General features: G+C 36.5%; 1 protein-coding gene across 1 annotated transcript in view; it reads right to left on the reverse strand.

Moving 5' to 3' along the window:
* The window catches only part of MAP3K19 (mitogen-activated protein kinase kinase kinase 19), a 75004-nt gene that overhangs the window by 36290 nt on the left and 20788 nt on the right, over positions 1 to 17926 (reverse strand). The window contains exons 6-8 of the mRNA XM_056793765.1: positions 13968 to 14083; positions 9734 to 9830; positions 225 to 309 (exon numbers count right to left, since the gene is read on the reverse strand). Of these exons, the coding sequence (XP_056649743.1) occupies positions 225 to 309; positions 9734 to 9830; positions 13968 to 14083 (298 nt within the window). The remainder of the gene's footprint in view (positions 1 to 224; positions 310 to 9733; positions 9831 to 13967; positions 14084 to 17926) is intronic.

Raw genomic sequence — 17926 nt, forward strand, 5'->3', positions numbered from 1 at the left:
CTTCTAATGAACAGTAAAATAGGAAAAGAGGGATATTGAGAGGGATGAGTAGGATAAGGGCTTGAGGTGAGAGATTTGTACCTGCTACCATGGAAACACTGAATCTAATATCTTAGACTGTACAACTAAAAATGCAGTTCAAAATGAAACAAAACTATCCTTATTTGACATTTAACAAGGGGACTAGCAAATTCCATTTAAAATACCCCAAAGATTTTCCTTACTTGTGTGCTTCAAAATCGTTGTCAACTTGGCTCATTTCTTGGGGACTATCATCTTCTCTTTGAAAAGTAATAATAATTTCATCACCTACAGAAACATGTAATGGCAAATGGGAAAAATAGAAAAAGATCATATTCTTGGTTGTTCAAATTAATCTTTCTTCATATAATATAACAGTATGGCCATTAGGCAAGTATTCTATAACAATATATTGTTGACTTAAAGAAAAATTCCGACTATGCTATATATTCTAGATGTCTTGAAGGACCATTTTCAGAATTAGTGCCAGAATTCTCAAGTTTTGAAGGGAATTCCTGAGTCTTGAAGATGTTAAACAAGTTAGAGTAGAAAACTACTATATGTAGAGAATTTCCTCAGTATCTGAGAATTGCCTTTTAACTTTGATTTATGTCCCAGTCTTGAGGCTTGTTTCTAAGTTTCAATCACATATATCCACATGTTATCTGGTTATCTATACTTACTGAACAGTGACTTGAATAAGCTGCCCTGATTGAGTTACAACTATCAGCCTCACCTAAAGGCATTTAGATATTTTTTAAACCAACAATTTAACAAATATTTATTAAGTTTCATAAACTCTATAGTCTCTTCTAGTTATCAATCTATAATCCTATAGGTAAAGTCTTATTCCAAGGACCAAGGATTAAAAAAAAATCTCTACTCTCAAAGAACTCACATTCTACTTGTACCGTTCTGTATTTTAATACCTCTTTGTCATGTCAAAACTTTTTTTGTGACCACATCTCTCTATGGATACTCATGGCCCAATGCCAATTCAGAAGTTTTAACCCATTCTGTTTTTCCAACATAAGCCTGTTCACTCCTCCCTGTGGCACTCCATTCTGAGGGGCTCTCCATGATTAATATTTATTGATTGGCTGATTGGCTCTGTTGGTGTTTCACTTAGTACAGATGCCCAATACCCAATACATTTTAGCCCTATTGCAACTCAACTTCCAAGCTCAAGCAATTCACCAACCTCAGCCTCATCAGAAGCAGGAGCTACCAGTGAGCGTGCACCATCACATCCATCCTATCTGAACACTTAGAAGAACAAGGCACTTTACTAAATCAACAATATTAATTTCCAAAAGAATTTTTTTCTCTTTAGATTTAAATTGTAAAGGCAGGTATTTAAAAAATCCCTACTTTCCAACTTAGAAACAATACATAGTATTGGTTCTAAGACAGAAGAGCAGCAAGGGCTAGGCAATGGGGGTTAAGTGACTTGCCCAGGGTCACACAGCTAGGAAATGTCTGAGGTAAGATTTGAACCTAGGACCTCCTGTCTCTAGATCTAGCTCTCAATCCACTGAGCCACCTAGTTGCCCCTGGTACTGTTTTTTAAATCAAAAGTTATAAAGTGATGACATGAGAAAAGCCATACCTAGTTTTTATTTTTGTTATTCAAATAAAATATTTCAATTTCCAATTCAATTTCAATTCAAATTCATTTCAATAAAATATTTCTTTTATTTTACAACACAGAAGAAAGGTTTATAGATTAATAGCATTACTATGAAGACAGTGAAGTTTCTTGTTCTTTCCAAGGCTTCTATCATTAAATATTAATTTTTCAATACTTCAAGGACCTATAATTTTGCCACTGTGTTTGCTCCCTAAACAGAAATTATAAGCGTTCTCTCAAAGAACTTACATTCTATGGAAGGAAATAGCAAGTACACATGTAAATATATAGAGAATAAATATAAATAGGATAAATGTAGAACATTATAATAAAATGTAAAATTATAAAAATAAAGTAGAAGACACATTAATATAAAAGGTGGTTAAATAGGATCTGGTGATAAAAAGAATATACTAACTGGTGTGGTGATCAGGAAGGGCTTCATGTAAGTGTACTTGAGATATACCTTGAAGGAAGAGAGACATTCAAAGAGGCAAAGAAAGGCAAGGAGAAAGTATATTCCAGACATGGGAGTATGGCCAGTGCAAAAGTATAGAGATGGGAAATTGAGCATCACAAGTCAGGAACAGAAAGGAAGCCAGTTTGGGAAGACTAGAGTATAGAAAGAGGGTGAATTGAATGGGGACTGGAATCAGAAAGACTCTTTTTTTTTTTTTTAGTTTAAATCTGACTTTAGATACTTACTAGCTATGTGACCATGGACAAGTCACTTAACCCTGTTGGCCTTAGTTTCCTCGTCTGTAAAATGAGTTGGAAATGACAAGCTACCTAGTATCTCTGTCAAGAAAACTCCAAATGGAGTCATGAAGACTGAACAACAACAAAACAAGGCATAATAGAACTGGAAAGACAGACATGGGTCATTTTGAGAAGGGCCTTAAAAGCTGGGAGAGAGGGATTTTTGTTTTATCTAGAGACAATGGAATTCATTTAGGAGAATTATTATTAGGGGAAGGAAATGCTTAAATTCATTTTGGTAGTAGTATGGATGATGGACTGGAATAGGGCAAGGCTCAAGGAAGAAAATCAATTAGAAGGGTTTTGCTATAAGCTAGAGAAGAGGTGATGAGAACCTGAACTAAGGTGGTAGCTGTGTGAATGAAAATAAGTGATAGGCTATGAGAGATGCTGTGTGGAAGCAGAAATGACATGAACTTGCAATTGAATAGATATGTAGGGAGAAGAGCCAGGAGTAAAAAATAATGCAAAGATTACCACCTGGTGCTATTTTTTTTTGACAGAAATAGGGAAGTTCAGAAGTCGGATGGATTTTGAGAGAAAAAAAGAATCAGCTAGATAGTTCAGTGAATAGAGCACTAAACCTGGAGACCAAGAGGTCCTGGTTTCAGTAGTGTTAACAAAGTGGGGGTGGGGGGGGGAAGAGAAGAAAATAAAGGGGGAAAGTCACCAAAACATTTTTTAAAGCACAGAAGAAAACAAGAAAGTTTGAAACACTGATAAGCACAACTTTGAAAGTAATAACTACTTTTTTTTTTTAAAGCAAGTTGTATATCATAGAGATTTGTAGCTTCATGTCTAATCCTTTTTCCTGTTCTGTTTGCATGTGGTAGTATTCTTTTTTTTATGTTTTATGAAACTCAGAATAAAGATAAGATAAAATAAATGTCCATTCTCATGAGAGTACATTCCAAGGCTAGCAATAATAAAATGAGTCAACACACAAGAATTCATCTCTTTGTTTTAACCAATAAAGCTACAGACATTTTACAATAGCTCACAAGCTTCTGTGTGCAAATCTTACCTATTTTAGGTAACATCTAAAAGTGACATCTAAAGATCAAAACACCACACAGGATATTATTAGTTCATTTTAAATGACTCCTTTCTGAACTCTACCCTCTCAATGCTCTACCAAATGGCTACTCTAGTAAGTGGTGTAGAATATCATGAATGAGCTCAGGCTGTGCCACCATGGGATAGCTTAAAGAATAGTTGCTACCCATGTACACATAAAGCTTTCTGAGATCCAAATGACACTCAGAAAATTATTGGAAGGAGAACTGGGGCAAGAGAGAGGCACTGGATCAGTACATCCAAAAAAGGCAATAGAGAAAGAATAAACAGGAGCTAGGAAAAGGAATCTAAATGTACTGGAAGTTGAGACAGTGGGCCTTTTTATATGGTCTTGTGAGGATGTGAGATAAGGGAGAGAGAGGGACAGTCCCTGGGACCAATATATCAAGAAGGGGATAGGATCCACCGGAATCTGCCAAGTTTGAGGGCCTTTTCCCAATTTTCATTCTTCTTGACTTCTCTGACACTGTTGCCTATTTTCTGGATACCCTTGCATTTCTGGGGCTTTGTGACATTTTTCTCTTCTTCATTTATCTTTTATCTCTCTGATAATTCGTTAGTTTCTTTTCCTAGACCATTGTTCAGATTGCATATCTTAATTAGATGTATTCTAAGACTCTGTCCTTGGCCCATATTCTCATGGAGACCTCATCATCTCCTACAGGTTCCATTGTCCTATCTGCTGTCTTCTGGATCTATATATCCAGCCCTAGACACTCTCCTGAATCTCTGTCCCATATAACCAACCTATTGAACCAACCATAACTATTGAATATTTTTAACAAAAAGCCCTATATACCTTTCAAACTTAACAAGTCCCAAATAGAATTCTCTTTCTCTCCAAACCTGTCCCCTTCTGAACTTCTCTAATTTTTTTTCAAGACCCTCATGATCCTTCCAATTCCCCAAGTTCAAAATCTCAGTTAGTATCCTTGGCTCCTCTCTCTCCCTCACCCTTCATATCCAATGAAGTTTTGTCAATTCTACCTCCACCACATCTGCTGTGATCACCCTAAAGAAAATATTAATAGTAGGAAATGTCTTGATCAATGGCATGTGTAAAACCCAGTGGAATTGCTCATTGACTATGAGAGGGGTGAGAGGAGGAAAGGGAAAGAACATGAATCATGTAACCATGGAAAATTATTCTACATTAACTAATTAAATAAAAACTTGCAAATAAAAAAAGAATATTTTTCCATGGTTACATAATTCATATCAAATTTTTAAAAGAAAGAAATTAGAAAGATCTAAATTGAAGATCTGACTCTGGCACATAATGACTGGAGGCAAATGATTAGCTTCTCAAAGATTCTCTCAGTGATCTAACTCTAGGTTAGAGTTAAGTTACTTATCTACTCCTGTGCAAGGAGATTTCACCCCACAAGGATCTCCTCCATACTCATGAAATTATTGTTCCAGACCACCAAGAAAAAGTCATGTTGAGTCAGTTTCAGAAGATAGTCTTTCCCATCCAAAATCAATGAAAGAATCAATCAGCAAGCATCTAAATATTAAATGATTGCTATATACCAAGCATCATGCTAGGAATACAAAGATAAAGTGAATCTGTTCTTTACCTTCAAGGAGCTTTCCTTCAAACAGGGATAGATATTAGTACATATAAAATGGATAGGAGGCAACCTTTGGTGGGGAAAGCACTAACAGCTTTACTGGGGGGCAGGAAAGGGAATTTGCAGAAGGTGAAATGACCTACTTCTTTTTTTTTTCACCCTTCCCTTCCATCTTGAAATCAATACTGTGTATTGGCTCCAAGGCAGAAGAGTGGTAAGGGCTAGGCAATGGGGGTTAAATGATTTGGCCAGGGTCACACAGCAACGAAGTGTCTGAGGCCAGATTTGAACCTAGGACTTCCCATCTGTAGGCCTGACTCTCAATCTGATGAGCTACCCAGCTGTCCCCATTGACCTATTTCTTTTTTTTTAATTTATTTATTTTAAAATTAATTTATTTAGTTAATTTAGAACATTATTCCTTGGTTACAATAATCACATTATTTCCCTCCCTGCCCTCTACCCACCCTTCCTGCAGCTGACACACAATTTCATTGGGTATTACTTGTGTCCTTGATCAGAGCCTATTTCCATGTTGGTGTTTGCACTAGGATGTTCATTTAGAGTCTACATCCCCAGTCATGTCCCCTCCACCCATGTATTCAAGTAGTTGTTTTTCTTTTGTGTTTTTACTCCCCTGCAGTGTTTCTTCTCGATGTGGATAGTGGTTTTTCTTGTAGATTCCTCCAAGTTGTTCAGGGACACTGCATTGCCACTAATGGAGAAGTCCATTACATTCGATTGTATCACAGTGTACAGTCTCTGTGTACAATGTTCTCCTGGTTCTGCTCCTCTCAATCTGCATCACTTCCTGGAGGTTGTTCCAGTCTCCATGGAATTCCTCCACTTTATTATTCCTTTGAGCACAATAGTATTCCATCACCAACATATACCACAATTTGCTCAGCCATTCCCCAATTGAAGGGCATCCCCTCGTTTTCCAGTTTTTGGCCACCACAAAGAGCGCAGCTCTGAATATTCTTGTACAAGTCTTTTTCCTTATTTTCTCTTTGGGGTACAGACCCAGCAGTGCTATGGCTGGATCAAAGAGCAGACAGTCTTTTATCGCCCTTTGGGCATAGTTCCAAAATGCCCTCCAAAATGGTTGGATCAATTCACAACCCCACCAGCAATGCATTAATGTCTGATTTTGCCACATCCCCTCCAGCATTCATTATTTTCCTTTGCTGTCATGTTAGCCAATCTGCTAGGTGTGAGGTGATGCCTCAGAATTGTTTTGATTTGCATCTCTCTGATTATAAGAGATTTAGAACACTTTTTCATGTGCTTATTAATAGTTTTGATTTCTTTAACTGAAATTGCCTATTCATGTCCCTTGCTCATTTATCAATGGGAGAATGGCTTGATTTTTTTATACAATTGGTTTAGCTCTTTATAAATTTGAGTAATTAGACCTTTGTCAGAGGTTTTTGTTATGAAGATTGTTTCCCAATGTGTTGCTTCCCTTCTAATTTTGGATGCATTAGTTTTGTTTGTACAAAACCTTTTTAATTTGATGTAATCAGAATTACTGATTTTACATTTTGTGATTTTTTTTTCTGCTCTTGCTTGGTTTTAAAGTCTTTCCTTTCCTAAAGAGCTGACAAGTATACTATTCTGTGTTCACCTAATTTACTTATAGTTTCCTTCTTTATATTCAGGTCATTCACCCATTCTGAGTTTATCTTGGTGTAGGGAGTTAGATGTTGATCCAAACCTAAGCTCTCCCACACTGTCTTCCAATTTTCCCAGCAGTTTTTATCAAATATTGGATTTTTGTCCCAAAAGCTGGGATCTATCATAGACTGTCTTGCTGAGATCATTTACCCCAAGTCTATTCCACTGATCTTCCTTTCTCTCTCTTAGCCAGTACCAAATTGTTTTGATGACCACTGCTTTATAGTATAGTTTGAGATCTGGGACTGCAAGGCCTCCTTCGCATTTTTTTTTTCATGATTTCCCTGGAGATCCTTGATCTTTTGTTCCTCCAAATGAACTTTGTTATGGTTTTTTCTAATTCAGTAAAAAAGTTTTTTGGCAATTCAATGGGTATGGCACTAAATAGATAGATAAGTTTGGGTAGGATGGTCATTTTTATTATGTTAGCTCATCCTACCCATGAGCAATCAATGTTTTTCCAGTTATTTAGATCTAGTTTTAATTGTGTGGAGAGTGTTTTGTAGTTGTGTTCATATAGTTCCTGTGTTTGTCTCGGCAGATAGATTCCCAAGTATTTTATATTGTCTCAGGTGACTTTAAATGGAATTTCTCTTTCTAATTCTTGCTGATGAACTGGGTATAGAAACTGGGTATTTCTATATAGATATATAGAAATGCTGATGACTTATGCGGGTTTATTTTGTATCCTGCAACTTTGCTAAAGTTGTCCATTATTTCAACTAACTTTTTGGTTGATTCCATTGACCTATCTCTTAAAGGAAACCAAAAGGTGGAGATGAAGAGTTACCACCTTGGAGACAAACTAGGGAATGAGAGATGAAATGTTGTGGGTGATGAACAGAACAATGGCCAGTTGGCATCTTGCACTAAAGTTTATGGAGGAGGATGATTGGTACTCAGATGAGCTCTTAATTTTTCCACTTGGTTTGGGAATACTTCCTTTTGATAAAAGATAACCTGAGTACTAGGTCACACTTGGGTTTCATGCCAGAGGGAAAAGTGTGGCCTCTGTTCTGACCAATAATTTGCAGAAGTTTGTATACATGCTTTGTTTGGGGGAGAGGGGTATTGGAGGGCCAATTTTTGTTTGTTTGCTTTGGTTTTGGCCACTTTGTGAAGTAGGCAGACCAAGGGATTATAAAAGTCATTGAAAACTTGACCTGTCAGAAGGAGGCTTGGCAGACTCCACTCATTGTCATGAAGGCATGAAAATTGTCACAATCGGAATACAAACAGCTTCAGTGAAAATATGAATGCTTTAGAGGATCAGTTAGCTCCCCTCTCTGCCATGCATTTTGGCCTGCTGATTGAATACAGACTCCCCAGACCTGAATTCTTACTCTGACAACCAATCTTCTCACTGCTCTTAGTATCTTAGGTCTTGGGGGGTCTACAGACCCGCTAATACCAGTCCTGGTTTTTTAACTCACAACTGCTCTGCTAATTCAGCCTACCATTTCTTTGCCTTTCTGTCCTTTCTCTCAACTTGGGAATTTGTCCAGTTGTTGCAACTTGTCCCTATTTTACAGATAAGGAAACTGGACACCTAAAGGTTAAGTAATTTGTGTGAGTTCACAGTAAATGGGAGAGCTAGGAACTCAAACCCTGATCTTTTGACCTAGGGCAAATTCTAAATGACTCAAGAGCCACCATGGTATCATAGAAAGAGGACTGGATTTGGAATCAAGAAAGACCTAGTTTTAAATTCAGCTTCTGCCAGTTATTAACTATGTGACCCGACAAAAATCACTTAGCTTCTCTGAACCTCAGCTTCCTCATCTGTATGATGGAGAAAATAACATCTATAGTACTAACTCTCAGTTTTTGAATCAAGTTAACATATATATAAAGTACTTTATGAACCTTAAAGCCTTAAAGGATTTTCTTAAAAAAAAACTTTATTAAAGTTTGAAAGATAAAATTTAAAATCTTCAAAACCTAAAAGTTTTACAGAAAAGATTTTTTGAAGATATTTTATACATTATGATCTAAATGTGACATCTTACCTATTGCAATCCAATTGAAGTATCAAGACATCAAAAAGGGGGTTGTTAATGTCATAAATATTATCCCTAAGGTGGGCCATTATCCTCTTAGAAGATCATTGTAAGACATTCAAACTTTTAGAACTTGGTTTTGAAAGTTATTGTGATTTTACATAGTCAAGGAGATTTCCTTATTCTAATTAGCTCATTTCAAAACCAATGACTCTAACAGTTTTAAATGGACCTCATTTAATTTTTGTCTTGGGAAGAGCCCAGACCAAGTGAAACTAGTAAAAAGGAAACTGAATAAATATAACCAAAACAGGAAAAAAATCTACATCAAACTATATGCCTTTGGGAACATTCATGAAAGCAATTTGTCTGAATTGATAGAAATAAAAGAAAGATGTTCTGAGAAGAATTTGAAGCACTTGGAATAAATAACTCATCCAAGATGTTTATAGATGAAGCAGCAGGAAAAGAAAAGGATCATAGTTTGTGAAGTGCAATAACTTTTTGAGGATTAGAGTGAGCATGGTACATTTGAAAATTGCCCGAGACAACATGAAAAATCAAAAAAGATAAATGGATAAGATAACAATTTGCATTCTACCAGGAAAGTAGATGGAAAGTTTAGAATTAGAAAAAAAAGTTAGAATTTGTGATAAGGCATGAGAGAAATAGAACCAATAATTACTGCCTGAATAGACATGGGATGGAATAAAGAGAAGGGTCAAAGGAAAGATCTCATTGTTGGGGTGGGGGGCAAGGAGTGGAACAGGGAAAGGATACACTGATTATATATTCACCATAGATGTTAGAATGGATTGAGCATAATATGAGAACTAGAAAGTGCTACATTTTAAGGATTTTCATTCAAATTCTGACTCTACCTGTTTGATGTTGGGCAAACTGGGCTTTGGTTTCCTCACCCAGAAATTGAAAGAGCGGGATGATCTCTAACATCTGGTTGTCACTTTATATCGATGACCTTGTAGATACTATACCTTTTGTCTTATGCCCATAGTCCTGTATTTCCTCACTTGGGATTTCATCTTCACTGGTCCATGTAGAATAACTAAAATCTTCATCCTGGTCAGATTCCTGAAAATTTATTTTTTTTAAATTTCATTTATACTTAAAAAAAATTTTACTGGGCAAAGGAAACTTGTAGGATTTTCTCTGAAACTTGAGCAGATACCATAGATTCAATAGCACAATAGGATTCTAGGGTCCAACAGCCTTGGAGCAAATAATGAGTGCTAGCTGTGAATTATAATCACGTAAGCAAGAATTAAGAGCAGTGCTAAATCACCCAGGCACCTTGAAATTAGTATTTTCTATTTCATTTCTACAGCATGTGGGCTACTGAACTGCCATGAGAGAGATGAGTAGGTGTCTCTATGAGATCCATTTGCCAATGTCAGTGAGAAATCCAGAAGGGTCAAATCTTTTTTTGTTGTTCTTTAAAAAAATTTTTTTATCTCCTGGAAAAAGCATTTTTGAGTCCTTTAGTTAGCAATTTCCCTCCTCTCTCCTCACCTCCCGGTGTTACGTATAATTAACTGCTCTGGTAACTCCAGACCTAATAACTGGTAGTCAGCATTAAACTGACACCTCATTATAGATTTAAATTTAATTTAAACTCTGATAAAAAAAAATCATTATAGAATCTTTCTGGAATTCAGGTTTATCTTCCAACATAGATGTTAAACACATGGCATGCAACATTCTCAAGTGTGGGAAGCAGATTAAATTGAGGGGACAACTAGTGGCTCTGGGAATTGAGATTCAGGCTTAGATTGGAGGTCTTGGGTTCAAATGTGACCTCAGATCCTTCTTTACTGTGACACACTGGACAAGTCACTTAATCCCCATTGCCTAGCCCCTACCTTCTTCCACTGGAACAAAATCTCAGATTCTAAGACAGAAAGTAAGGGTTTAAAAAAATGTAATTGGGAAATATTTTGCAAAATAAATAAACCAGTATTATATAGAATATATAAAATATAGGTAATATTGATATAGGCATTATATAATATAGAAAGCATATATAATATTACTATATCACAAAATTAATTATTAATATAGGTAATAGTAATATGATTTTCTAAATGAATATGTGGCTTGCAGGGATCCTTACATACTTTTTTTAAACCCTTACCTTCAGTTTTAGTATCAATTCTTTTTTTTTTAAACCCTTGCTTTAGAATCAATACTGTATATTGGTTCCAAGGCAGAAGGGTGGTAAGGGCTAGGCAATGGGGGTTAAGTGACTTGCCCAGGGTCACACAGCTGGGAAGTGTCTGAGGTTAGATTTGAACCCAGGACCTTCTATCTCTAGGTCTGGCTCTCAATCCACTGAGCTACCCAGCTGCCCCCTTTAGTATCAATTCTAAGATAGAAAAGTAGCAAGGGCTAGACAATCAGGGTTAACATCATATAGCTAGGAAGTATGTGAGACTAGATTTGAACCCAGGCCTGATGCTCTATCCACTCTGCTACCCAGCTGTCTCTCTTACATACATTTTATGGGCCATTTTAGTGGCCCCTGTTTCTATATGACTTTGATACCACTGGCTTAACAAATAAGGATAGGACTTATCATTTCATCAGTATGTCAAACTCCTTCCACCAAAGCACATCGGCACCTTCTCTCCAGTTTAGAATCTTACAAAGAAGTCTAGGATGCCAAGAGGGTAAGAGCATTTGGGGATGGATAGAGTGTGTCAGTGGCAACACTTGAACCCAAATCTTGTGGGCACCAAAGTCGACTCTCCATCTCCTGTAACCTAGTGCCTGCCTCTCAGTCAAAATGGAAAACAAGGCTAAGGAGAGTCTTGAAAAACAAAACCAATGAGAGCAGCATCTCTGGGCTCTTCTGAAAAAGGAATATGTTCTTAATGGTATTTTTCCCATTAATAAAACTTCTTTGAAAGATTGCTATTAGTGAAATTATTACTATCTTGTTCTGCTTTCAATCCTTAGAACTGTAATAGTTTTATGTAATAATGAAAGGGATTTCATAAAGTCTCCAGCATTACGATGCTTTTCTATTCTTTACTAGCCAGCAGTTTAAAGGGAGGAATTCCATAAAGATCATTTCCCTAAATCCAGCTGCCAAATAATCCCTTCAGACAGTAAAGTCCGTCCATCCCACCCTTTCCCAAGGTTTTGATGTTTCATCTAGTGATTCCTATGGGCAGGATTTACAAAGGTTCCTTTCTTTGTTTCCACTTCAATGATGGACAACTGGAAAGGCTTCAAGGACATGAGTCCAGGGATGAAAACTTGTTCCTCCTCTAAAGACTAGCTTAACTAAGTTCCAAGAAGCTTGTCAACAGAAGGTTCCTCACCTGGTGATGAATACCTTTGGCCAGAGCAAGTCATAAAGACCACCAATTAAGGGGCTGAAATCTGCATTAATGAAAAAGGAATAACCACACTGAAAAAAAAGACAAATTGAGCCTTGCAAAATGGAAAAATTGTCCAATGATCACAGCTATCCAAAATAAAAACGAGCTATCTTGGGAAATAATGGGTTTCTCCTTATTAGGGGGTCATTAAGCAAAGGTTATCATACATCTTGCAAGGCTTTTCATACTTTTTTAGGTATGATTTAGATTAGAAAACCACTGATCCATTCCCTAGCAGAAATTCCAAACTTCTTTGATTCTTTGATGAAATCGGTAGTTTTTTTAAGTATTGAAATTTAATTATGTCTGAAAGTGTAGGGAAAAATATTTAATGTGTACTGAAATTTTAAAAGCTTTTTTTAATTCATAAAGGCTTTACCAAAATAACATCTTGTCTTGATTTTCAAAACATTCATTTTCACATCCTCTCATTTACTCCTCACAATAGCCTTCTGAGAGATTAGACCTGTCCAAGGTCAAAATGTTAGTGAACAGGCTGGGACCAGAACCCCAGTCTCTCAGTGCTAATTCCTCTAGTTTCCTACAACCCCAAATCACCACCATGTCCTTTTATAAGGCTTTACAAAGTCTACCTTTATCTGGCAAACTCTTAACCTATGGCCCCAATCAATAATTCATTTAACTTTAATAAGTCTACATTTTCCCTGGATTATGCTAATTTAATGGTAAAATTTTATCCTAAAATTTTTAATGATTTAGACCTCAATTTAAGTTACTAAGCATATAAATGGGCTGTTATGGGATCAAAGGTTTCCTTTTAGATGCAAATTTTGTGACCTTCCCAGGTCAGCTTTTTGTCAGCTGAACCATTGAGAAAAGTAAAAGTGTTTTTATTTGATCACTTGATAACAATTTATGACTTTCATTTCCCCTCAGAGCAATACTGTAAAAATGAAGCCATACATATTTTACTGAGTCTACTATGAAATTCCTAATCCCCCCAAAAGTACTACTAGGCAGTTATAATTACTGGTATTTACAATGGAAAATGTAATGACTGACACACACTAATTAAAACCTTTTGGGTATCATCTTTGTGAATATAATTTTTTTAACTGTCAAAGACAACTACAATTTTTCTGTTTGGGTCCATTTTTAAAATTCTAATAGTAGTAATATTATACCTGTAAAGTAGGGGATCATAACCTTTCTCTAGAGAGAAATTATTCTCTCAGACCTTGAGATCATACTTCCATCAGGTCTTACCTGTGGCCATAGGCAAGTGAATTAATCTCTCTCTGGGCTTTGGTTTTTCTTTATCTGTAAGATGTGGGGGGTGTCCTAAATCGCCTCCTAAGACCTTTCCAGCTCAAGACAGGGGGTAAGGAGAGAAATGGTAGGGGTTGGGGTGCCAGAAAGCCATTCATGGCTGAAGTTCTGTGAGGGTGAAGAAGCTGGGAGAAAGCTATTCCTCCAGTAATGGGCTAGGTAGAACTTTATGATTGGCAATTTGAGGATCTTTGTTATATGTTTTCATAACAGCATACTGAGATGCTACACTATTGTTCTTTAATATTCATTTGATTCAACATCCTTACACAGGAGGAGGACTACATGGATATTTGGGCACAGAGTTAACTTAATCAAAACAAAACAATAATTAATGATCTGGAACTGAACCCCCAACAGCTTTGATTCTTTTCCCAGTGTTTTAATCATAGCTCATATTAGTTTCTCCACTGCTGAATTGTTAGGAACATTTCCTGATATATTAAGCTTTGGGGTCCAATTTCTAATGTATTTTTCTATACACATTTTAAATTAGCTCAGTTATAGATGTTTGTTTTTTAATGCAACACCTTACCTCGCTGCTGCTAATGCTTTGCAAAATGATGTTTTGGCTTTTGGCAGTCATCAGTGTTCCACATTCAGAAGGATCCGTTTCGTGACAAATGTCAAGCAATGATTCAGGATGTCTTTCTGCCAAGAAAAAGCATATTAATGTTTTAAAGTTTTTAAATTTATTTATTTATTTCCAATTAAAATGTTTTCCTGTAAGAGGTTTCTAGCAATCTCACAGGAGGTACTTTGTATCCCATAATACTCTCTGAAGTTTGATGGACAGGTCTAGAAGTTTGATGGGTCTGCAGTATTCACATGCTGAGATTCACAGAAAGAGGTTCAGAGTACTTGGAATGGGGTAGGGGCATAGGAGATGGGTCTAGAAGTTGGACTATAAACTAAAAGGAACAGAAATAACTACTGACATAAGCTGAAGAAAACTGAGATTTAGGACCTACGGAATAAGAGCAGATATGTATATGGTACTTTATATAATGGTATGTGAAGTGCTTTGCAAACATTTTCTTACCTGATTCTCACAAAAAAACCCTTTGAAGTAGGTGCTCTTATTTACTCCCCTTTTACAAATGAGGAAACTGATGCTGAGAGAGATTAAATGACTTATTCATCATCACCCAACTATTGAGTTTTTGAGGAAGGATTCAAAATCAGGCTTCCCTGACTCCAAGTTTCATCTCTCCATTCACTATTCCTTATAAAAATATTTCTTGCAAAGCTATCTATGACTCTAGTTCTTAGTCAGACTCTTTGAGGAAAGAAACACAACAGAAGTAAAACACAGATTTTCTGCCAACAAGCAGTTTACAATCCAATTAATAAGAGACAATATGAATATATTTCAAAGAATTAGAGAATAGTTCAAGACAAAATACAATTAGGTACTAAATAATTGATTATAAGTACTATAAGATATAACTATATCTTATATATTATATTATTATATTGATTTTATTTTTATATATCATATATATACATATATAATATCAATATATTATATTGATTATATATAATCAATAACTATAAGTTATTGATTATAAGTACTATAAGAGTTCAGAAAATAGTAATATCAGAGTGGGCTAGGGAAATTACAGGAGGTATGAAATAAGTAGCAAATAAACTACATCTTGATGGCAAAACTGGAATTAAGATAAGGCAGAAGGAGCTTTGCCCTAGGGTGCAGAAATTTGGAGGGACATCATTTTGTTTCCAATAGTAAGTCATAGACAATATAACTATTGGAATCCCCCGTATGATTAGAGGGCTGGAGGATGAAGCACTAAATTCCTCCTTAAGTTTTTCTTTATGAAGAGCAGAATTTGTACTTGCATTTCATTTTCCATTTGCAATTCTGATCAATTTCAACTACATGGAACAAGATGCTCCTATTGTGTATTGTTTTCCCTCATTAGATTATAGACTTCTTGAGAGAAGGAACTATCTCTTCAAAATTTATATCACCAGGGCTTAACACAGTGCTTGACACACAGCAGGCACTTAAGAAATGTTTATTGAATTGAATTGAAGATATTAAAAAATAGCTAGACCACCAAGGGCAATTGCCCTTTTTCTAAAACAATGTGTTTAATGTGAACAGTGCTTCCTCTTAGCCCTATTTTCTTTTGTTCTGTATATTCTTAAGATAATTTTATCTTCTCTGTTCTAGCAGCTCATTAAAAAATTCTATATACAAAAATCTCATAGCAAAGCTTTAGGCAAACGGAGTATTAACAGTTACCATTATAAAGCAACCTTTACCTTCGCTCCAAACATCCCTAGGACAAGGCATAGGCTTTTACTGCAAAAAAATATTCCTGTCACCTCCCAATTCCCAAAATTCAAGGCGTGTAGAGCGGCATATTTCCAGAAGAACTTCAAAAGGTTTGGTATCAATATTCTCCCCAAAACTCTTCAGCAAGAGGAAGATTATCATAGGAACTTAGAAGTATGGGTCAGGGGAATATGAAGTGCAGGAAAGAGGAGCTGAAGGTTGTGACAGAGGCTGGCACTAAAGAAAAGTGCCAGGCTGAAGAGTGTGTGGATCTGAATCACCTCAACAGGGGAGGGGCCCCAGGAGGCTGGAATCTTGAGGAGCAGAAAGTTCCCTCTGAAGAGCAGTTGATCTCTCAGTCTGGAGAAGCTGAAGAGGGAGGAGTGAATAAGATATTTTCTCCTGAGGGTTACCCACTTTTTCCTGCTTGCGACTAGAAATCCTTTCCCCAAACATTTCCTAATTGAAAAGATTATTGAAGAGAAACCTGAGAAAAGGCATTTTGAATCTCTGTCAGACTTTACTTCAGCTCCTGTTGCTCTGGGTTTGAACTGTGGTCAAGGGGTCAAACTTAGAGTCAGCCAACATGACTATCTCTCACAGGGTTTAGGCTGCTAAAGCCTGAGTTCCCCCCAAACTCAAGGAGGGAGGAAAAAGGGTTTTAGCTAGAGAAAGGGACTCCCTTCCCCCACTATCTGTTCCCATTCTTCTCCCTGTCAGTTATTTCTTTGTATTACCCTGATTGAGTTAATTTACATTAAAGTAGTTATCTTTTCCCCAAGCTTAGAATCAAGTGTGAGTGAACAACTTCAATGGGGAGAGACATCTTTAAGAAGAAATATTTAAGTCTCTAGTAATGGAGAGGGGACAAGAGGGACAAGAGCAAATCTGGGAGAGCAGCTATAGATAAGGAGTGAAAGGTGAAGGAGGAAAATCTTCAAACCCCCTCTCCTCTCTCTGAGCCAACCTTAAACATCAGGTGTCTCTCTACTAGATTCCTATTTCCTTTTACCAACCCCAAACCATTTCTCCATTACAAGGGTCTAAGATCTTGGGGCAAAAACAGAGGATCCCATCCTTTGAGAGTCTACCAGTCCTGCACACCTAGTTCTATTAGTCTCTACTCTCAAAAAGATAAGTTAAACACCTTACAAATGAATTCCCAAAGAGGGGTAAAAAACAACTCCTGAACTAGATTTACAATCGAATTTTATCAAATGTATAAAGACCAAATAATCTCTATGCTACAGAAACAATTTTCAAAAATGGAGAAAAAAGGAACTCTACCAAATTCCTTCTAGGAAGCAAATAGAGTCACAATAATAAAATCATGGAGGGATATATCAAGGAAAGAGAACTATAGATAAATGTCATCAGAGGCTATAGCAACATATGCCCTCCTAAATTAAATCATTATAACAAAGTTGGATTTATTGCTGGTATTGCAAGAATCATTTGGCATTTTGTTATTCAGTCATTCAGTTGTGTCTAATTCTTAGGGGAACTATTAGCATAATTTTTAAAAAGCATAACTAAAATTAAAAATCTCATATCTAGAGATGCTTAAAATTTTGATGAAAATATAGAGTACACTCAAGATGATGGGGTAGTAAGAAGTTCAGCCTAGTTCCTTCATTACAGTTCCTCCACACAGTTCTAGAAAATAAATCAGAACAAATTCTAATGGAAAAATCCAAGAAAAAGTCAACGGGTGTAATTTTTCCCTGTCCAGGGAAGCTTATGGAAACAGACAGAGGGAGTCTGAGAACACTGAGGGTGAAATTTGGCCAGGCACATAATGCAAGGAATTTTCCAACACTCAGAGACTAAAAATGGGTTGAGATTGGGCACAGGTCAGGAAGGGATTCCAATGGATCCCTGAACTACTACAGGATTCAAGGACATATGCCATCTGGCAGCTCTGTCACCTACTATCTAGCTTTAAGTCATAATTTCAGGGCAGTCTGAAGAAAGGTCTTACAGTGAGGGGATGAGAGAAAGGATCATGGGCCCTAACGGAGTGAGGAATAAGCTCAGAAACAAAGAGTGACTGTATGTCACATGTATATATATGGGTATGTGATTTGGGGTTTAGGCTATAAAAAATGGATCTATAGCAAAAATGAGTAATATGGAAAAAGGCATCAAGTGATAACATTTGTACAACCCAGTGGAATTGCTTGTTGGCTCTG

The sequence above is a fragment of the Monodelphis domestica genome, chromosome 4, assembly GCF_027887165.1.
Source record: "Monodelphis domestica isolate mMonDom1 chromosome 4, mMonDom1.pri, whole genome shotgun sequence".
NCBI classification, from domain to species: Eukaryota; Metazoa; Chordata; class Mammalia; order Didelphimorphia; family Didelphidae; genus Monodelphis; species Monodelphis domestica.